This window comes from Mustela erminea, chromosome 13 (genome assembly GCF_009829155.1).
Source record: "Mustela erminea isolate mMusErm1 chromosome 13, mMusErm1.Pri, whole genome shotgun sequence".
NCBI lineage: Eukaryota > Metazoa > Chordata > Mammalia > Carnivora > Mustelidae > Mustela > Mustela erminea.
This window is the reverse complement of record NC_045626.1, coordinates 44,857,969-44,881,874: the sequence shown is the minus strand read 5'-3', so window position 1 is coordinate 44,881,874 and position 23,906 is coordinate 44,857,969. Positions and strand designations below refer to the sequence as shown.

The window sequence follows — 23,906 nt, the reverse complement described above, 5'->3', positions numbered from 1 at the left end:
AAAAACTAACAGCATTTGCTGCCTATGATTAAACTTGACTTTTCAGGCAAGAACTGGGAATTTAGCAAACTTATATCTACTGTCTTGAGTTTGACAGCATCCTAATACTTAACTTCTAATGAGACTAGTGGCAATTTCAACAAATGTGGTTTTTGGTATCATACAATGAAATATGTCAATATTTAGGGATGTACATAACTCAATGCACTTAATACTTTCCAAATGACCAAAGCATGTTACAAAATTATGCATGATTAGAAGATCCATCCAAAATGCAGGACCACCAATGAACTCTAATGTACCAAAATAAGAAAAATCTATTAATATTTTATCAGATTCCATACTGCAAATAACCTTTAGAAAAAACACTTGTGGAGATCCCCCATACTATCAAAGATTACTGTACAACAATCTGAAAAGGCTATTAAAATATAGTCTTCACTTTCCCAATTCCATATCTGAGCAAAACTGGATTTTGTTCTATTTCACCCAAAACATACTACACTAGATTGAATTCTGAAGTAGATATGAGAATACAGGTGTTTTCTATTAAATCAGACATTTAAAAGAAATCTGCAAAACTACTAAACAGTACTATTCCTTCCTCATTAAATCTGTTCTAAAAGAAATAGTTATTTTTTTCTTTAAAGAATGTTATTTACATTAACATGCAATGGGTTTATTATTGTTCATTTTAAATGAACTGATAAATACTTTAAAAATTTTCTCAGTCTTAATTTTAAAACTTGGGAAAACTTACAAATTTATCAATATATATAACCCATATAAAATTCTTCAGAGTCCTCAATAATTTTTTTTTTTAAGATTTTATTTATTTGACAGAGAGAGAGAGCCAGCACAAGCATGGGGAGCAGCAGGCAGAGGGAGAGCAGTGGGGAGCCCGATGCAGGACTCAATCCCAGGACCCTGAGATCATGACCTGAGCTAAAGGCAGATGCCTAACCAACTGAACCACCGAGGTACCCCTGAGTCCTCAATAATTTTTATTTTTCCTCAATAATTTTTAAGTTTAATGTGGTTCTGAGAACAAAAAGCTTTGGAAATGTTATCACTGTGAAAATCAAAGCCAAAAACTGATTCTTTGAAAAGACACACACACACACACACACACACACACACGGAAAAAAAAGAGAGAGAAGGCATAAAAATAAACTATGTGAAAAATAAAAAAGAAAATATCACCAGATTCTGAGGACATAAGAAAGATATTTCATGAACTTTACGCCAATAAATCTGAAAATTTAGTAAATGCTAAAAAGCACAATTTACCAAAATAGGAAACTCACAAAATGTTATAAATTGTGCAACAACCAATTAAGAAACTGAATTAGTAACAAGCCTTCTCACAAAGAAACTCCAGACCCAGAGAGCTTTTCTAAAGAAGTACACCAATCATTTAAGAAACAGTAACTCTGTGGTACAAACTACTCCAGGTAAGAAAAACTAGAATTCTCCAGCTCATTTTATAAAACCAACATAACCTCAAAATAAAACTCAGACGAAAGCATTCTAAGAAGGGAAAAATTAAAGGTCAATTACACCCAAGAACAAGGACATAAAAATCTTGATCAAAACTTTAACAAACTTCAGTTTGTTACAGCAATTTTTTAAGAGACCAAGACCAAACCAAACCAAAGATCCTGACCAAGTGGGTCATGAAAAAGTAGGTTAATTACAAGAATGCAAGATAAACTGCACATTAAAAAGTAAACCAATGTAATTCACATTAACGATTAAAAAAGAAAAAATCTGTGATCATCTCATTAGATGCAATAAAAGCATTTAATAAAATTTAACATCCATTCAAGATATAAACTCTTATTTAGCAAAACAGAAACAGAAGGGAACTTCCTCAATCTGATAAAAGGCATCTACAAAAAACTACAGCAAACATCATACTTATTAATGGTCAAACAGTGAAAGCTTTCCCTTTGTGATCAGGAACTTATCAAGATAAAGATGTCCTCTATCACCACTTCTATTCAGGAATGTAGTGGAGGTCCTAGCCAGAGAAGTAAGGCAAGAGAAAGAAATAAAGGGTGTAAGGATCGGCAAGAAAGAAACAAAACTCATTATTCACAAATATGTTCGTGAATATAGAAAACAGAAGGTATCTACAGGAAAATTGTTAGAAGTAAGAGTTGAAAAAGATTGTGAAATTCAGTATCAACTGAATTTCCATGTAAATAGCAAATGCAGTTAGAAAACAAAACTTTATTTAAAAAACAGACTCTTGAATAGCCTCAAAAAATATGAAGTGCCTAGCAAAAAGTCCAATGAGAGATGTACACATCCTCTGCAGGAAAAATCATAAAACTCCACTGAAAGGTATTTACAGGATTAAATAAGTGAAAATACATGCAATGATCATGATTTGACAGACTCAATATTGTGAAGATATAAATTCTCCCCAAATTAATTTAGAGTCAAGACAATCTCAACAAAAATCAAAACAAATTATGTTGGACATGCTGATTTTTAAGACATATGGCAACGCAAAGGACCAATAGCCAAGATATTTTTGAAAAACATAAGAAGAACTTCACTTACATCAAGATTTAGAAGACAACGACAAGTGTGAAAAGACAGTGGAATTTATAACAACATACCAATGAGACAGAACAGAGATCAAACAACCACATATATATGCACATTTGATATATATAGATAGAGGTGACAAGAGAAGTTATTGTTTTTCCAATAGATAATGCTGGAACAGAAAACTATCCATATGGAAACAATGAAACTGAACCCATTCCTCACATCATTCACAAAAATAAATTCCACCTAGCTGGTAATCAAGTTCAAAGCAATAACGACATGAAGTATTTCACAGTCAAAAAGAAATGTACTGATTATATATTCCTAGTGGGATACATCTTAAGGACAAACATCTTATTGTTTGGCAAGCTTGATTGTTATACTGAAATTACTTTTATATAGGTAGTAGTATGAAGCAAATAAACAACCATAATAATGTCATTAAGGTACCAAGAGTTTTAGAATAAGACAGAAGAGATTATACATGAAATGAAAGCTAAGGAAAAAACCTTTCCTAAAGGGAAATAGCACTAATTCAACACTTGATTTCTTTTTCTAAAAAATGTGTTTACTAGTTCTGTTCACCAAAAATACCTAGAAACAATGAAAACCCAGTAATAATGAATGCCCCAAACATCCAAAATGTGGTCTCTAAATATCAATTCCCATTGAAAAAGTGCTGCCTGAAAAGAAGAGCTGAGGCAGAATAGTTCTGAGGCAGAAAATATAGTCAGCCTGACAGGTCTCTCAAATCCTGAAAGAAAAGAAGCTATAGGGCGCCTGGGTGGCTCAGTGGGTTAAAGCCTCTGCCTTCGGCTCAGGTCATGATCTCAGGGTCCTGGGATCGAGTCCCGCATCGGGCTCTCTGCTCAGCAGGGAGCCTGCTTCCTCCTCTCTCTCTCTCTCTGCCTGCCTCTCTGCCTACTTGTGATCTCTCTCTGTCAAATAAATAAATAAATAAATAAAAAGAAAAAAAAAAAAAAGAAAAGAAGCTATACAAGAATACTTGAATCATGTCAGATGGACAGAGCAGCCAAATGAACAGGCTCTCACTGATCAAAGTAGAGATAACCTGAAGTATCAAAAAAAAAAAAAAAAAAAAAGATTCCAATGGACACATTAAAAATATAAAACATGTATGTTTAGATGACGTAATAATAAAAAAAATCACTGGTCACCTTCACAGATTGCTAGGGGCCAACTTGTTATTCTGAAAACTGTTAAGAGGCTAGAAACTAGCCTTTAATCATCATTCTCATATAGGGACTCTCTATCTCAGGATAACCAAATACTTGATGAAAGGATTTTTTCTTTTTTAAAAGAAGTACAGCTAATAAATACAGGAGGAACTGTAAAATTAGAGATTCATCATTCTGTGATCCAAATATGAAATAACATATCTGGCCAACAAGCATCAATGACTGCTAAGATCATTAAATGAAAGGTTGATGGGGAAATTTATAACAGAGTCATCAGGATGGTATCAACTGGGCCCATCAATCAATCTTCTTTTTTCTTTAGGTAGATTTCACGCCCAACTTAGGGCTTGAACTCATAATCAAGAGCTGCATGCTCTACTGAATGAGCCAACCAGACACCCTGTCCCGTTCATCAATCTTTTTTAGAAATCTAAATTTCCAGAGAGAACTGCCCTTTTTTTTTTTTTTTAAAGATTTTATTTATTTATGGGGCGCCTGGGTAGCTCAGTGAGTTAAGCGTCTGCCTTCGGCTCAGGTCATGATCCCGGTGTCCTGGGATGGAGCCACGCATCAGGCTCTCTCCTTGGCAGGGAGCCTGCTCCCCTCCCCCACTGCCTGCCTCTCTGCCTACTTGTGATTTCTGTCTGTCAAATAAATAAATAAAATCTTAAAAAAAAATAAAAGATTTTATTTATTTATTTGACAGAGAGGAAGATCACAAGTAGGCAGGCAGAGAGAAAGGGAGAAGCAGGCTCCCTGCTGAGCAGAAAGCCTGATGGGGCTCGATCCCAAGACCCTGAGATCATGACCTGAGCGAAAGGCAGAGGCTTGACCCACTGAGCCACCCAGGCACCCCACCATTCATCAATCTTAACATTACTAAAAATGGAAGAACCAAAATGTTCCCCCCCTGATGTGATACATACAATAGGCAACACAGCACCACCAATGAAATATTCTTTTCTTTTTTAAGTGGAGCTCAACACAGCCATTAAACTCACAACCCTGAGATCATGATCTGAGCTGAGATCAAGAGTCAGACACTCAACCAACTGTGCCACCTAGGCGCCCCTCAATTAAATATTCTTTTTTTTTTTTTTCAGATTTATTTATTTATTTGACTGACAGAGATCACAAGTAGGCAGAGAGGCAGGCAGAGAGGAAGAAGCAGGCTCCCCGCTGAGCGGACAGCCCGATGTGGGGCTCAATCCCAGGACCCTGGGATCATGACCTGAGTTGAAGGCAGAGCTTTAAACCACTGAGCCACCCAGGCACCCCTCAATTAAATATTCTTTTTTTTTTTTTTTAAAGATTTTATTTATTTATTTGACAGAGAGAGATGACAAGTAGGCAGAGAGGCAGGCAGAGAGAGAGAGAGAGGAGGAAGCAGGCTCCCTGCTGAGCAGAGAGCCCGATGTGGGACTCGATCCCAGGACCCTGAGATCATGACCTGAGCCGAAGGCAGCGGCCTAACCCACTGAGCCACCCAGGCGCCTTAACACAAAACTGAATCTAACTCTAATCAAGCTTCTCTACCTAATTATCAGTTTATAGGAAATAAGAGATAAAATGGAAGAATACATTAAAGGACCATGAGGATACATTTAGCCAAATCCAGATATAAGATACCCAAGTTCTTCAACAAATAAATGGACAATAAAAAAGATTAACTGATACAGATTCAAAAAAACTTAAAACACATATCAACCAATGCAACATGTGGACCTTGTCTGGATTCTGCACCAAAAACTCATTTTAACATTTGGGTTTAAGACATTTGATTTAAGATAATCAGTGAAAACTGAAGATAGCCTGGGTATAATAAAAAATTAAGAAACTCTGGTTACTCTTGTTGGGTGGAATACTGCTACTTCTCTGCTAGAGATGCATACTGAAGTATTTACCAGGGAAAGTTTATGATGCCTGGGATTTGCTTTGAAATACTACATGCTTATTCATAAATTATATGTGTAATTACAAATTAAAATAAGTAAATAAGTAGGCAGGTGGGTAAATATGTGGGTGAATGGATGAATGGATATAACTTCTTAAGGAAGGGAAACAATTCTAGGTGAATCGACTCAAATTAAATATGAAAACAAAACAATGAAGCTTTTAGATCATATAGAAGAATACCCTGATGTTCTCAGAAGGCAGAATTTACTAAACAAAACTTCAAAATCACTAAACAAAAATGTGTTATCCTCTACATAACTCTACATAACTCTATGTAAGATTCTGTCTACTTCACACTATTTTAAAGGTACTTACTGCTGGTAAAAGAGACTGCATATTTTGATTAGAATCTGCTATTGTAGCAAGGTAGACCAAGTTCGTATGCAACATCTGCTGATACCTATTAAAACAAAACAAATACCAATATTAAAAATAATTTTCTTCCTACTGCTTAAATACAAATAGCATTCTAATTATTTCTCAAGTTTAATAAAAGATTTCTGTTACCTGAACATCAATAGCCCATCAATTTTTTCCTAGTTCCTCTGTAAAATAATTCCAAATAATAAATACACTCCAAGATAATAACAAACATACAGATCTTACCATGTGCTAGATATTGCTACATTTGTTTTATATACTCCTATATTTCAGTCAATCCTCAAACCCAAGCTATGAGGTAAAAGTAGTTATTTTCTCCATTTTACCAGATGAGGCAACTGAGATTTAGAAAGGTTAGTAACATGCACAATATTTGCACAGCTCAGGAAATGGAATTACTGAGATATGTACTAGCTCTATACATAGCACATGTGTTTTCTTTCTTTTTTTTTTTTTTTAAGATTTTATTTATCTGACAGAGAGAGAGATCACAAGTAGGCAGAGCAGCAGGCAGAGAAAGAGGGGGACGCAGGCTCCCTGCTGAGCAGAGAGCCCGATGCAGGGCTTGATCCCAGAACCCTGGGATCATGACCTGAGCCGGAGGCAGAGGCTTAAGCCACTGAGCCACCCAGGTGCCCCACACATATGTGTTTTCTAAAAACAGAGCTAGAAGGAAGGAAATCAACAAAATTGATATGCTTAATCCCTCCACCCTGCCATTTTCATATTGCCAAAAACCCCAAACCCAAGTTAAGGCAACAGGCTCTGCTGAAAATGTCAGGAAGGAGGCAGGAATCACACTTTTCTTTCTCCAGCAGCAGTAAGCAACAACTGATACCTGCTGCAGATGTACCGAACATGTGTTAGGGCTCAGCATGTAAAGAAAACAATGAATAGGTGTCTTCACTTATACACACACACACACACACACACACACACACGAGTTTATATTATACTATAATATATTATATACACATACATACATCTACATGAGACAGAATATGATAGGGGACTATATCATTAAGAATTAGCTTTAAAAAAGAGGGGCGCAAAAAAAGGGGGGGGCGCCTGGGTGGCTCAGTGGGTTAAAACCTCTCTCTGCCTTCAACTCAGGTCATGATCCCAGGTTCCTGGGATCGAGCCCCACATCGGGCTCTCTGTTCAACAGGGAGCCTGCTTCCTCCTCTCTCTCTCTCTGCCTGCCTCTCTGCCTACTTGTGATCTCTCTCTCTCTGTCAAATAAATAAAATCTTTAAAAAAAAAAAAGAATTAACTTTAAAAAACAAAGCAAAGTCTCACTAGTGCAATGAAGTGGTTAAATATGTTCATGGTGATCTTATGAATTAGTTTTACTAAGTCTCTGCAAATTGGTAGTGATCCAGTTAACTAGTGTTTGTAAACCTTCCAAATACAAACTTATAAATCCTACACCAAACTGTTAGGCTGTTTCAGATTTTTGTTTACCTAGAAACATTAAATACAAATCAAAATAATGAAAGTAAGATAAAAGAACTTTATTCAGCTAAACAGTCTTCTAACACAGATCCCAAATGAAGCTGTTCTCTATACACCATAGGAGGAATCCTAAAAAATCTTTTGCTGCATTATTTTATTTCTATTAGAATTGGCCTTACTACCTTTTTCTTATTAGAGAAAAAAATCTTACTTCTCATTGGCCTTCAATTTTCCTAACAAGTTCATGTTCTCTTGTTTTTTACAGATTTCTTAGAGGCATAACCAATATACAGAGATCCACACACATTTAATTTGTATAATTTGATAAGTTTGGACATATGCAAACACCTGTGACACCATCACCACAATCAAGGTAACAGACATAACCAACACTTCCCTAAGTTTCTTGGTTTCCTTTTGTGTTTTTCTGTTGTTGTTTAAGAAGTTTAGGCTCTTAATGCTCCTCCTCACATATTACACTATGTGGCTCAATCAGACATGATACAATGTTTGTTTTACAGTGATTCTTAGACAAGAGGACCAGGAATTATTACATTGTACTGCATTTTTCATAATGCTTAATTACATTGTCAAAACGTTTAAAACAGCACTAAAGGAAACACTAGCTGGAACTATTTCACTACTCTGTAAAGACCTTGAATGGAATTTAAAATACAGGGTTCCAAAATCTTGCCATTTTTTAAAACCAACCAGGCATTTTTAATTAGAACATATAACCCAGGGGACACCTGGATGGTTCAGTGGGATAAGCGTCTGCTTTTGGCTCAGGTGAGGATCCCTGGGATAGAGGCCTCACGCCCCCCAAACCCATCAGGGCTGATCCCTGCTCAGCGGGGTGCCTGTTTTTCTCCTTCAGCCTGTAGCTCCTCCAGCTTATGCTCTCTTTCTCCCTGACAAATAAATAAATAAATAAAAACTTAAAAAAATATATATAACCCATTTCAAGTTTACACCTCTAAGTTTTTCCTTTCTTCTCTGAGTATTAATATGGCTTTAATATTCAGTATGAGGTTTGCTGACCACCCTGCAAAAATAAAATAACAAAACTTACTAAGAAACTAGGCTTCCTCATGACCCTTCAAGAAAAAATTTTAGTCCTACTGATTAGTACTTACCAAGTCCATATTAGAATACTGTTAAATCTAATCTGCCACACTCTTAAGGCCTCATTTGTAAAAATAAATGGAGTTAAAGTAGAACTCCAAAGTCCCTTAGAGTTCTAAGTATCTATAAATACAGCCTCCTTTTATGGAGTACTTTAAGACATTTCCCAACCTAAATCTTTTTAACTTCTAATTTTTGAAATAATTTTAAACTTAGAGTTTTCAGAATAGTATGAAGAATTCCCAAATATCGTTCTCCCACACTCCCCAATCTTTGGCATTTCACATTTGTCTTACTCCATCTCTAAACACACACACCAGTATGTACATACATACAGGCACACACACACTTTCTTCAAAATCTTTTGACTCAGTTACAGACATAATATCCCACTACTCCCAACACTTCATTTCCGAAAAACAAGGAAATTCCCATATACAAACACAGCAGAATGTTACTACAGTAATACCATGTAATCATCCACAAACCCATTCAATTACTCCAATTTTCCCAACAGCCCCAAATCTTCTACTTAAATTATCTTCTCTAACTTCACTAGGGTTTCTTTTTTGTAATCTGCATTATTTTTATAGCATTTATCAAATAAGTTTTCCTAAGATCCATTCAAGACTTAAAGATAAATATTAATGAAAAGGTAGTATATATTCATATTCAAGTCTGTGTATTTATCACCTAAAAATCAATAAGCAAACATTCCAGAAGAATCTGGTTTTAGCTGACTCTTCTGAAATGATTAAAAAAAAAAAGTAGATTCTTCTACAAATCTTACAGAAATATTTTCCTGAGAAACTTTATTCTGTATATACTTTTACTTTTTTAATGTACATGTTTATTATTTCTAAAATGGTCTATATTAACAAAAAAAAAAACTGAGTATATATGATAAGGACAGATACAAACATTTTACTTTTGATGATGGTAACTTCCTAATAAATACTGCAGATATTCCAAAATACCCATAATTATTAACCTATTAAATGAGAGGCAGTTCCACTTCTACCTCCCAAAGATTCCACTAAGAACCACTACATCAATTATCTGGAGTAGGGTCAAATAACCACTCTTAAATTTATTGATATAATTAAAAAATGGACCGGTTTCTATCTCTGGCACACAGCCCTGTTTGGAGTCTCCAAACCCAGCCAATTCCTGCATCGTGATACTATGCCATTTCTCCCAGGGGAGGAAGGTCCAGTGTCATGAGCTCCAGAGTGGATTCCTTTCCATGGGAAAATGATGAACAGAGGGACTGAGAGCTGAGTGTGCTCCATAGAGTGACCCATGAAATGACTCTGTAAGGACCTTCAAGATTCATGCTGGAGTATAAATGAGGAAGAGGCCAGATTCTGGAGGACAAACAGGCAAATAAGTTGTTGTTTTCAGTAGATACATCTAGAAATTATTAGTTCAAGAGACAGAATAAAAAAAGAAGTGACCCAAAAATGACAAGACATAAAAAGTCACCACAAAAAAAAAGAACAAGAGGCAGTACCAACGGCTAGGGACCTTATCAATGCGGACATTGGAAATATGTCAGATCTAGAGTTCATAATGACAATTCTCAAGGTGCTAGCTGGGCTCAAAAAAGGCATGGAAGATATTAGAGAAACCCTCTCTGGAGAAATAAAATCCCTTTCTGGAGAAAATAAAAGAACTAAAATCTAACCAAGCTGAAATCAGAAAAGGAATTAATGAGGTGCAATCAAGAATGGAGGCTCTCACTACTAGAATAAATCAGGCAAAAAAGAGAGAATTAGCGATACAAAAGACCAAATGACGGGGAATAAAAAAACTGAACTGAGAAAAAGAGACAAACAACTACCGGACGATAAGGGGAGAATTCGAGAGATAAGTGAGTGATACCATAAGATGAAACAGTATTAGAATAACTGGGATTCCAAAAGAAGAAAGGGGGGGGCAGAAGTATACTGTAGCAAATTATAATAGAGAATTTCCCTAATATGGCAAAGGGAACAAGAATCAAAATCCAAGAGGCACAGAGAATCCCCTCAAAATCAATTAAAATGGGTCCACACCCCATCATCTAATGGTAAAATTTACTAGTCTTAGTGACAAAGAAAAAATCCTGAAAGTAGCCTGGGACAAGAAGTCTGTCACATACAATGGCAGAAATATTAGATTGGCAGCAGACTTATCAACAGAGACTTGGCAGGCCAGAAAGAACTGGCATGACATATTCAGAGCACTAAATGAGAAAAATATGCAGCCAAGAATACTATATCCAGATAAGCTATCATTGGAAATAGAAGGAAAGAGAAAACGCTTCCAAGGACAACCAAAAATTAAAAGAAACTGCAAGCACCAAAACAGCCCTAATAGAAATTATGAAAGGTATCCTCTAAGCAAAGAGAGAACCTCAAAGTAGTAGATCAGAAAGGAAGAGAGACAATATACAGTAACAGCCACCTTACAGGCAATACAATGGCACTAAATTCATATCTTTCATTAGTTATCATGAATGTAAATGGGCTAAATTCCCCAATCAAAAGACACAGGATATCACAATGGATTAAAAAAACAAAACTGATCAATATGTTGTCTGCAAGAAATTCATTTTAGACCCAAAGACACCTCCAGATTTAAAGTGAGGGTGTGGAAAACAATTTACCCCACTAATGGACATCAAAAGAAAGCCGGTGGCAATACTTATACCAGATAAATTAGATTTTAAGCCAAAGACTATAATAAGAGAAGGACACTATATCATATTCAAAGGGTCTGTCCAACAAGAAGATCTAACAATTTTAAATATCGATGCCCCTAACATGGGAGCAGCCAACTATATAAACCAAATAACAACAAAATCAAAGAAACACATTGACAATAATAAAATAATAGTTGGGGACTTTAACACCCCCCATACTGAAATAGACAGATCCATCCAAGCAAAAGATCAACAAAGAAATAAAGGGCTTAAATGACACACTGGACCAATGGACATCACAGATATATTCAGAACATTCCATCCCAAAGCAACAGAATACACATTCTTCTCTAGTACATATGGAATATTCTCCAGAATAGATCACACCCTAGGTCACAAATCGGGTCTCAACTGGTACCAAAAGATTGGGATCATTCCCTGAATATTTTCAGACCACAATGCTCTGAAACTAGAACTCAATCACAAGAGGAAAGTTGGAAAGAACCCAAATATATGGAGGCTAAAGAGCATCCTACTAAACAATGAATGGGTCAACCAGGAAATTAAAGAAGAATTGAAAAAATTCTTGGAAACAAATGAAAATGAAAACACAACTATTCACAATCTTTGGGCCACAGCAAAGGCTGAAAAGGACCCAAATAAATAACATCATGAATGACAGAGAAAAGATCACAACCAACACCAAAGAAATACAAACAATTATAAGAACATATTATGAGCAACTATATGCCAGCAAATTTGACAATCTGGAAGAAATGGATGCATTCCTAGAGACATACAAACTACCAAAACGGAACCAGGAATAAATAGAAAACCTGAACAGACCCATAACCAGTAAGGAGATTGAAGCAGTCATCAAAAATCTCCCAACAAACAAGAGACCAGGGGCAGACAGCTTCCCAGGGGAATTCTAACAAACATTTAAAGAATAATTAATACCTATTCTTCTGAAACTGTTCCAAAAAATAAAAACAGAAGGAAAATTTCAAAACTCATTTTATGAGGCCAGCATTACCTTGATCCCAAAACCAGACAAAGACCCTATCAAAAAAGAGAATTACAGACCAATATCCTTGATGAACACAGACGCAAAAATTCTCACCAAAATACTAGTCAATAGGATCCAACAGTACATTAAAAGGATTATTCACCATGACCAAGTGGGATTTACTCCTGGGCTGCAAGGTTGGTTCAACATCCGCAAATCAATGGGATACAATACATTGATAAAGAAAGAACAAGAACCATATGATACTCTCAATAGATGCTGAAAAAGCATTTGACAAAGTATAGCATCTTTCTTGATCAAAACTCATCAAAGTGTAGGGATAGAGAGTATATTCCTCAATATCATCAAAGCCATCTATGAAAAACCCACAGCGAGTATCATTCTCAATGGGGAAAAACTGAGAGCTTTTCCGCTAAGATCAGGAACACAGCAGGGATGCCCACTATCAACACTGCTATTCAACATAGTACTAGAAGTCCTAGCCTCAGCAATCAGACTAACAAAAAGAAATTAAAGGCATTCTGAATCGGCAAAGAAGTAGTCAAACTCTCACTCGTTGCCGATGATATGATACTTTATGTGGAAAACCCAAAAGACTCCAGTCCAAAACTGCTAGAACTCATACAGGAATTCAGTGAAGTGTTAGAATATTAAATCAACGCACAGAAATCAGCTGCATTTCTATACACCAACAAGACAGAACAAAGAGAAATTAAGGAGTTGATCCCATTTACAACTGCACTCAAAACCATAAGATAACCAGGAATTAACCTAACCAAAGAGGCAAAGAATCTGTACTCAGGAAACTATAAAGTACTCATGAAAGAAATTGAGGAAGACACAAAGAAATGGAAAAATGTTCCATGCTCATGGATTGGAAGAACAAATATTGTGAAAATGTCTATGCTACCTAAAGCAATCTACACATTTGATGCAATCCCTATCAAACTATCATCATTTTTTTTTTCAAGGAAATGGAACAAATAATCCTAAAATGTATATGGAATGAGAAAAGACACCGAACAGCCAGAGGAATGTTGAAAAAGAAAGCCAAAGTTGGTGAAATCACAATTCCGGACTTCAAGCTCTATTACAAAGCTGCCATCATCAAGACAGTATGGTACTGACACAAAAAACAGACACATAGATCAATGGAACAGAATAGAGCCCAGAAATAGACCCTCAACTCTATGGTCAACTAATCTTCGACAAAGCAGGAGAGAATATCCAATGGAAAAAAGACAGCCTCTTCAATAAATGTTGTAGGGAAAATTGGACAGCCACATGCAGAAGAATGAAACTGGACCATTTCCTTACACCACACACAAAAATAGACTCACAATGGATGAAAGACCTCAATGTGAGACAGGAATCCATCAAAATCCTTGAGAAGAATACAGGCAGCAACCTCTTCGACCTCAGCCACAGCAACTTCTTCCTAGAAACATCACCAAAGGAAAGGGAAGCAAGGCAAAAATGAACTATTGGGACTTCATCAAGATCAAAAGCTTCTGCACAGCAAAGGAAACAGTCAACAAAACCAAAAGACAACTGACAGAACAGGAGAAGATATTTGTAAATGACATATCAGAAAAAGGGCTAGTATCCAAAATCTATAAAGAGCTTATCAAACTCACCATCCAAAGAACAAATAATCCAATCAAGAAATGGGCAGAGGACATGAACAGACATTTCTGCAAAGACGACATCCAGATGGCCAACAGACACATGAAAAAATGCTCCACATCACTCGGCATCAGGGAAATACTAATCAAAACCACAATGAGATACCACCTCTTACCAGTCAGAATGGCTAAAATTAACAAGTTGGGAAATGACAGATGCTGGTGAGGATGCGGAAAAAGGGGAACCCTCCTACACTGTTGGTGGGAATGCAAGCTGGTGCAGCCACTCTGGAAAACAGAATGGAGGTTCCTCAAAAGTTGAAAATAGAACTACCCTACAACCCAGCAATCACACTACTGGGTATTTAACCTGAAGATACAATTGCAGTGATCCAAAAGGGCATGTGCACCTGAATGTTTATAGCAGCAATGTCCACAATAGCGAAACTCTGGAAAGAACCTAGATGTCCATCAACAGATGAATGGATAAAGATGTGGTGTATATATATACAATGGAATACCATGCAGCCATCAAAAGAAATGAAATCTTGCCATTTGCAATGATGTGGATGGAACTAGTGGGTATTATGCTGAGAGAAATAAGTCAATCAGAGAAAGACAATTATCATATGATCTCCCTGATAGAAGGAATTTGTGAGGCAAAGTGGGGGGCACTGCAGGGTAGGAAAGAAAAAAATGAAACAACATGGGATCGGGAGGAAGACAAACTATAAGAGACTCTTAATCTCAGAGAACAAACTGAGGATAGCTGCGGGGAGGGGGGTGTGGAGAGGGTGGTTAGGTTATGGACATTGGAAAGGGTATGTAATATTGTGAGTGCTATGAAGTGTGTAAGCCTGACAATTCAGAGATCTGTACCCCTGGGGCAAATAATACATTGTATGTTAATAAAAATAATAAATAAAATTTTTTAAAAATGAACCAAAAAAGTCACTCTCATCTTTATGTGATGAGAATATAGTGGTTGTTATCTCATTTTTACATTATCTGTGTTTTTAAATTTTCTACAATTCATATACTACTTTCATAAAAAGTTATTTTATATTAAAAATACACTGTTTTAGGCAAAGTTATCACATCTTAATGAACTGCTTAATTAAAATCGAATAGCCCAGATGGCTATCATTTATTGATGCTCTTCTTCATTTTCCTGTTCCTTCTCCTAATGCAGGAAACAAGAACATTTAAGGTTGAGAGGAAGAATTTTTTTCTTTACTCATAAACCAACACTAAAAACTTAAAAAAGAAAGAATAAAGAGCTTTAAGAATAAAAGAAATGTAAGAATCCATCAGAAAGAGCAAAATGTAAAACTCCATCTAAATCAATTTAAACCCCATCTGCACCAAATATGTGAGAAAATGAGGTCTATTCTAATATGCAGAGAAGGGGGAAATGATTATATATACACACACAAAAACTAAGAATATAGAGAATAAAATAGTATATTCTTTTGTTGACTCAAGTTGGAAAGGCTGATTCTATATATAAATATGTCCTATCCATGCTATGTACTGCTGGGTCCTCTAAGAAACTGAACCCGTACTATGTCAAAATCCTTGGCTCTATCTGGCAGTTTAAAAAGCCACAGGTGAAAATAAGTATTCTAATCAGAGACTGTCAACTTTTATTATCCCATGGCTGATCTGAGGCAGTGATCTCCCTACCACTGATCATTATCCATAGTTAAACTAGGAAATAGATCAGCTAATTAATTTTTTTTTAATTTTTTAAAGAATATTTTGAAATATAAACAGACATGACTCCTTGAAGAAACAATATACATAAAAGTAATGGAAATGATCATATAAAATACAAAATGTACAAATGACTAGAAAAGAAAATATCCTGGTACTCAGACCTAAGTTTCTAAATACCATTCTCTAAAAAAAAGAACCCAGGCTTGAAGAAATGGGTAATTCCAAACTGGGGCAGGAAAAAGAACAAGATGAGCCTAGAACATTCTGTCGTGCAAAAAAATAAGAAAATACTCAAAAAAATCATGGATACATATCAAAAAGCTAGCTTGAGGGGCTCCAGTGGTCAACACTGAGGACAACTTCAGAAAGAAAACAGATGAATGCCTGGGTATCTCAGTTGTTAAGGGTCTGCCTTTGACTCAGGTCATGAGTTCTGGGATGGATCCTTGGAAAGAGCCCTGCAAGGGGCTCCCTGCTCAGTAGAAAGCCGGCTTCTCCCTCTCCCACTCCCCCAGCTTATGTTTCCTCTCTCGCTGTCTCTCTGTCAAAAAAATAAATAAAATCTTAAAGAAAGAAAGAAAAAAAGGAAGGAAGGAAGGAGGAGGGGAAAAAGGAGGGAGGGAAGTAAAGTAGCATTATAACCTAATAAACATAGTAAGAAAGTAACATTAGAACCTAATGAACATAGTAAGAACATAGTAAGTAACATAAATCCATTCACATATAAATAAATGAATGAGTGAATGGGGGCAGGGAATGAGAAATGGTTTCCTTATAGTAGGATTTCAAATAAATATAAAAGGAATGATTGATTTAGTCACCATTTGGCAACCACCACAGTAATAATTGTTTCAATCAAGAAACACTGGATGATGGATACTAAAATAAATGCTAAAAAAAAAAAAAAAACAAAAAAACAAAACAAGAAGGAACAACTTATGTGTGTCTCAAGGATAAGATACTTATGAATTAAAAGGAGAAAAACAGTAACTTCACAGCGGAGAACTGGCAGCCCTCATCTTAACTAAGTGATTAAGATTCTCACAAATACTGGGACAAATCACTATCATACAGCTACTCGAGAATGCATTGAGGACACACCATGACATTTGTGATGCTCCTACGGAAAGGACATAACATGAATCTAATCAAGGGAAACACCAGTCAAACCCAAAATGAGAGATATCCCACAAAATAACTGCTATGTATTCTTCAACATCAATGAAAGGTAACAGACAGAAGAATGATTTCAGATCAAAGGTGTACTCAAGGCATGTGACAATTAAATGTAACATCTGATCCTGCACTGGATCCTAAACCAGAAGAAATATATTAATGGGACAATTAGCAAAATTTTAAACAGGTCTTAAGATTATAGCATTGCATTCTTAATTTTAACAATTATACTCTGATTATTTAAGAATTTGTGCCTATTTTTATAAATTACACCCTGAGGTAATTAAAGGTAAGAGAGAATCGTGTCTGCAACTTATTCTCAAATGCTTCAGAGAAACAATATGGAAAAGAAATGAATGATATGGAGAAAAATGAAACTAAAGTGCATATAGGAATTTCAGGAATTTCTTATACTGTCTTTAAAACATTTTTCTAAGAATGAAATTATTTCAAAATAAAAAGTTCTAGAAAAAGATACCACCAGATGTGGAAAAAATTCAAAAGAAGACTAATATTCAATGTTGGCAGAGGATGTTAGAAACCAAGGCTCTAAAATCTGGCTGAGAGATACAATCTTCTTGCAGGGTAATCTGGCAATTTAGCATGGTCTTTGACCCAGCCATTCCATTTATAAAATTCTAACCTACTAAAAAACAAAATATTTATCTAAATGTGCTTATGTAGATATAAATGCCATGTGTGTAAACACACAGAGAAATGTTTAGAAGGACAGGTACTAAACTATTAAAAGTAGTTACCCCTGAGGAAAGGAGAAAAGCGTTAAGAGTGGAAAGTGAAACGTGACTTACTTTTCTATCTACCAAATTTTGTACTTTTTCTTTTCACAATGACCCTACACGACTTTTTCATTTCAAAAATGCTGTTAAACGAAGAGGGAAAAGACAAAGCAACCAAAAGAGTCTCAAAATTAGATACAGGGTGAATCAAGTGATAGCAAAAGTCCAGTACAACAGGAAAGCGCATGCAGAGGCAAGACCCAGGGTTGCTTAAAAAATCTACTTGAGGACAGACTAGTGAGATCTCTAGAAGAGACAAATGTGTCTCAAAACAATGGTCACAATAAAATATTTTAGAGTTGCACTATCCAAAAAAGTAGCCACTAAGTAGAATGAAATATGGCTAACTCAAATGATGTGTTATTGTGTAAGACTCACAAGGGATTTCAAAGACTAAGTATGAAACAAAAGAATATAAACTATCTCGATATATTTATACTAGTTATGCATTAAAGTGATATTATTTTGGAAATAATGGCTTAAATAAAATATATTATTAATATTAATTTCTCCTGTTCCTGTTTAATGTGTTTATCAACAAATGTAAAATTATGTATGTGGCTTGCAATATATTTCTACTGGACAGTGCTACAGACTTTTTTTTTTTTTTTTTTTAATTTGACACCCAGAGAGCAAGAGAGGGAGAAAGACAGAGAGCACAAGCAAGGGGAGGGGGAAAGGGAGAAGCAGACTCCCTGCTGAGCAGAGAGCCCAATTCGAGGCCCGATCCCAGGACCCTGGGATCATGACCCAAGCCAAAGGCAATCCCTTAACCAACTGAGCCATCAGGTGCCCTATCCTAGAGACTTCTGATAAAATATTGAACTTGTTCTACTACACCTAATTCTATTAAGGATAGCATTTACTTCTGACATATCACTTTAAAATCACAAATTTGGTTCTTATGAATGATAACCAACACTCTGTTAGATACAAGCTTTGCTTTCTCAACCACATATATGGATGTAATTAAATATCCTACATATGTGACGATCTAACTCTTCCACAAATCAGACTACACAGAAATTTGAAGTCATTATTTTACAATGCAGAATAAGTATCAAAGAAAAAAAAAAAAAAGACATCCACTGCAGCCCATAGAACACATTTTTTTTTTACAAAAATCAGGAAAAGTCACACAAAAAATTATACACTACTCTTCACAGAAGTATTCGTAACAGTCAAGAAATGAAAACCCAAATGTCCATTATTGATGGATGAATAAAACATGGTATAAATAAAACACTGAAAAATTATTTGGCAATAGAGAGGAAGTACTGATATATGCTTCATATTGATGAACCTCGGAAAATATTATGCTAAGGAAAAGAACTCAGTCAAAAAAGACCACAGATTATATGAAGTCATTTACATGAATTGTCCGCAACAGGCCAATCTACTCAGACAGAAAGCAAATTAGAGGTTGTTAGGGAGTGAGGAATTAGGAGGTGGGAATGGAAAGTTATTGCTAATGGGTACAGGATTCTTTTAGAGATGATGAAAATGTTCTAAAATGGACTGAAGTGATGATAACACAACTCTATGAATATACCAAAAGCTTTGAATTGTACACTTTAAAAAGGGTGAATTGCACAGTATGTGAATTATATCTCATTAAAGCTGTTTTTAAAAAGAAAAGAAAAAATTAACACGGAAAAATGAATACAAAAAATTTTTTCATATCATTCTTACTGAGAACACTCTGAGGTCTTCCCTTTATTCTGATAGTCCATTATACACTGAATAAGATGGTTATTTTCATCCAACATCTGAAATAAAATTAGAAAAAGTTTATTATAAATCTAGTGCATCACATAAAATTTTTAAAAATCCTTCAGATTTCTAGAAATGTTTATTCATATAGAAATTGAATCTATTCTGGTCTTTTAAGTCTTAGATCTACACCTCTGGAATGGTATCAACAATTTTCAAGTAACTCTATTCCAGTTATTCTCCCTCTGAATATTATTATTCCTGCAGCCCAGGAGGGGTTTCTTTTGTATTCAAACATTTTATTACCTCTACTACTTGTAATAGAAGCTTTAGTCTGTTAAAATTAAGAGGTAAGGGTCCGAGCTGACTGCATCATTCTTATGCTTTGCGGTAGTAAAGAAAAATTTTGTCTTTACCCACAATGAACACATGAAAATGTAGGCCATGAAGCTTGAGGAGATGGATGGCTAGTTTCCAAGTGTTACACAGTATGGTTCTGTGATTCTTCAAATACAGTATAATCAAACATAATAATTTCTAATCATGTATTATTTGTTGCAGACTTTATGAACTTACCTTATAATTAAGTTGTTCCAAAAGTTTAAAAACAAAAAGCTTATCAGTTTATCACTCTATCATCTTAAAGCAATTCAGAGCAATACTGGCTTTAAGGGTTAAATAACTCATTTAAGCAAGGCGGTATTGAGTAAAGAGTACTGATGTAGCAATGAAAAGGTCAGTTAGTTTGAGTGCCAGCTTCCCAATCCTGCGCAAATCACTTGGGATTTCAGGGGCTCAGATTTATCTTAAGGTTAAAGGACAGAAGTAGATGTTCCTCCTGAATGTGCCTCACCCTTCCAATAGTTAATAAAGTATAATACAATAATCAGTCTAATCATTCTATTAAGTATAATACAATAATAATTTAGCTAACGTTGCTCTTTTAAAAACAAAATCCATTTAACCTAAATTGTGACTTTCTTCCTACCTATGAATCACAGTCTTCACTTGCTAGGAAAAAATATATATACTGACATCCTTTTCCAAAAAGTACAGTTATTTCCTAAATAGAATCATAGGATGCAAAAAAAAAAAAAAAAAAAAACTTTAAAAATCCATTAGTCCAATCTAATGATTTCACAACGTATCTCCGTAGGAAAAACTTTTTGGAAACCAACCAACCAACCACAGAACTCTTCTACAGTCCAAAAATAAAAATAAAAAGTGAATCCCTCCAGAAACGCGTCTTCCGTGTATGTACTTGGAGCTGTTTGCCAGGCTGCAGACTCAGCTCAATGTACTACGTGAACGCAGTGCATTTCGAGGCACTGACAAGCGGGTTTATGCAAAAAATAAAGCAACAGTTGGGCAAATGTCAAATGCCACACTAGAAAGAACCTGACAGTAAACAGAAACCCATTAACATAATCCGCTGGACATACAATAGTGTCCTGAGTGGTACGGAAAAGTTGGCTTTTCTTCAGTTTTCATCCTCATCCCAGTGTATACAACATGACCGAAATATTTAAGGTAAACTGCTCAATTTAGCAAGTAACTTTTCAAAGTCTGGCTGACTAAAATTCAGACGACTGCCTTGCTCACAGGCAACAAGGGATAGCGGACAATAAAGAAGCTCTGTGTCCCCAACTGGCAGTAACACAGCAGCGACAGAGGCAGCACTACCCTCTAAAAGGGACGCACCTCCCCGTGTATTTATCACGACTTCTGTAATAGGTCACGATTATCAGATTGTCTCCGCCCCGAGACTCCAAGTTCCATGAAGGCAGGGACCATGGCTCACCACTGAGCCTCAGCACCCAGAGCAGGCGCTCGAGGAGTACTCGCTGCAGATGTACACGGAGAGGGGGTGAATCCGGAAGGGAGAAGGAACTCCGAGGGTAGCCCCTAAGTCCACACGGCCCTCCTCCGCCCGCCCTTCGGGCTCTTGCAACGTCCCCCCAAGTTCTCCCGGGAGCTCCCCAAGTCGGCCGAAGTGCGCAGCGCGGCGGAGGGTGGCGACCCGCGCTTCGACTTCCCCTCGGCCTCCCGCGACCCGAGGTCGGGTGTGCACGAAGCAGCCGCGGCGCGCTGGGCGGGGCGACGCCAAAGTAACTCCGGAGAGACGCGCGGGGCCGCGGGGGGCGCCGGCTCCGACAAACAGCCCTTCCCCGCGCGGCCGCTACGGCCGGGCGCACGCGCCCCGCCGCCCGAGCGCCGCCCCATCCCTAGAGAAATCCGGCGGCGGTTACTTGGGCTTTTGTGCCTGTAGGAAAGAGCCCAAACGCGCGCAGGACTCCGTGGGAGAACCGGTTCGCCGCCTTCCACCACCCACTCAGGCTGAGCCCGCGGCTCGGGTTCCCACACACGACCGCCTCCCTGCAGGCCCGCCTCCGCCCCCGGCCCAGCCGACTCCCGGGCTGGCCCCCCGTGCGCTCCCAAGGGCAGGATGCGCCTGGCATCCCCGACCCCGCGAGGCTTCACCTTCTGAATCGCAGCGGGAGTGATCTCCCCCTTGCCTCGCTGCCTCGGGGCTGCGAACGCCACAGACATGTTGCCGCCGTCACCACTACGGGCAAGTCCCGAGCGCTCCGGGTGAACGGCAAACTGGGGGAGAGACGCCGGCCTCTCGGGCCGAACCACCTCGGGAATGCGGGGAGGGGGGATGCTCCGGCGCCCGACGACGAGCCGGCCGGCCTGGCCTCCAGGAGTTCCTCTGGCCCACAGAAGTCTTCTTTGGGCGCGTTACCGGGAACCACAGCCCTGGCAGCATTGCCCTGTTCTTGGCACACCTCTCGTCCTTCCTCCTTTCCTGCTTCGGCCCCCCTCCCGTTTGAGCTAGTGGTAGAGCCGCGCCCCAGTCCTCCCTCCGCTTCAGCGATTCAGGAAATGGTCCCGCCGCCGAGGGAGAAGGAGAGGCTGGGGCAGACCCTGTCACAGGAAATGCGAGCGGCCCGAGCCGGCCCGCCCCTTGCGCGCGGGTGCAACTTGCCTCCTTCTCCTGCGCGCTGAAGACTCCCTCCAAGTGCGTTTTGGCGCTCGGCTGTGGCTCTGGTTCAGTTTTTCCAACTTCATCCTCACCCCCCGCCCCCGGGAAGAAGTGGCCGCCCTGGGTTGTCCGGACACCGCGGAGAGGGAAGGAGGGTCAGGACCCGCGAGTTCGTGCAAACCCGTGGAGCATCTGCCGAGATGAGCGGAGGTGGAAGGTGTAGATGAACGCGGATTCGCTGGTTTGAACTGCTCGGCTACGCCCCAAAGGCGCACCTCATGGTTCACAAGTCTCGCACGCACACACAGGCGTGCTTTAACAGTTGGAAAGTAAGCCTGACCCCCAAATCGAGAAAGGAAGGCTGTGTCCAGTACTCAGGGCAGTCCGCCAACTTGGCTAGAGAGACTTTGGAGAGTCGTTCTACTCTTGGGACAAAACCTTGGCAGAAATGCGCGTCGATATCGTCCGACGTGGATCTTTCGGGTTAAGTTTTGAGATCGTGCACTTCCACACTTAAACAATTATACATTTAATGCCTTGCAAATTAGGTCAGAGCTGCCAGGCTTCAAATCAGTGTGAGGAAAGAAAAAAAAAAACAAAAATCCAAAACTCTCGAATTATGCCAGAAACACCGGCAAATGTGGGTAATGTGTGTGGGGGGGTGGGGGAGGTTGTCGGGGTTGTAATAATTATTATTCTCTAAATTTGGACATCCATGTAACACAAAGGAAACGTTTATGTAAAATATGACCCAACAGTAATGAGACTCAAAAATCAATCACTTCGCTTATATATAAAACTGGAAAAAATAAGATAAAAATGCACATTGAAAAATTTTTGTTTCAAATACATGCTCTTTGCAAGAGGTCATAAGTTTCATTTATTAAGCAAATGTGGCTGCATTTTGTGTGCTAGTCTGCTTGTCTTTATGCAAGACACCTAGGATACAACTGTGAATAAGGTGAGAATGTAACCAGCTCTCATGGAGTTTATATTCTGATAGGGCTGACAGATTAGAAACAAACAAATATGTAAATACGTAAACGTCTAAAACGATTAGATGCTAATAAGGAATGAGAAAATGATGGGCAATCACATGAGTAAGAGTGGGAAGCCTTCTCTGTTAACTGACATCTAAAGGATGGAAAGACTTAAGCTATCCTAAGAATAAAGAAAGAGAATTCATACTCCTACTAATAATAGTTTTTCTTAGAGTTCTTGTGTTTCACTACCCTAAGCCTTGGGGGGTGGGGGGGGGCCTACCAAGTCTTGTCCACCATTAACACACTATGTCCAACACCTGACTGTCACCATCATGTCTTGATGTTTACACAAAAGCACCTTGGGGCACCTGGCTGTCTCAATGGGTAGATCATGTGACTCAATCTCAGGGGTTGTGAGTTTCAGCCCACATTGGGAGCAGAGGTAACTTAAAACAAAAATCTTTTTTTTTAAATGGTACCTTAACTGTTAAGAGGAATATTTCAGTTGGAAAA

General features: G+C 37.9%; 1 protein-coding gene across 7 annotated transcripts in view; it reads right to left on the bottom strand.

The window, feature by feature from the left end:
- The window catches only part of SS18 (SS18 subunit of BAF chromatin remodeling complex), a 97,125-nt gene extending 74,512 nt beyond the window's left edge, over nucleotides 1-22,613 (bottom strand). The window contains exons 1-3 of one of the 7 annotated variants that reach the window (XR_004277926.1): nucleotides 21,906-22,062; nucleotides 19,404-19,480; nucleotides 6,033-6,117 (exon numbers count right to left, since the gene is read on the bottom strand). Coding sequence is in view for 6 of the 7 variants with exons in the window: in XM_032309653.1 (XP_032165544.1) it covers nucleotides 6,033-6,117; nucleotides 19,404-19,480; nucleotides 21,906-21,974 (231 nt within the window). In the remaining variant the exon portion in view is untranslated. Of the gene's footprint in view, nucleotides 1-6,032; nucleotides 6,118-6,224; nucleotides 6,248-19,403; nucleotides 19,481-21,905; nucleotides 22,127-22,413 lie in introns of those variants that run through there. The other 6 variants (XM_032309647.1, XM_032309653.1, XM_032309654.1 and 3 more) reach the window with 6 other exon arrangements.
- Between the last annotated feature and the right edge of the window lie 1,293 nt (nucleotides 22,614-23,906).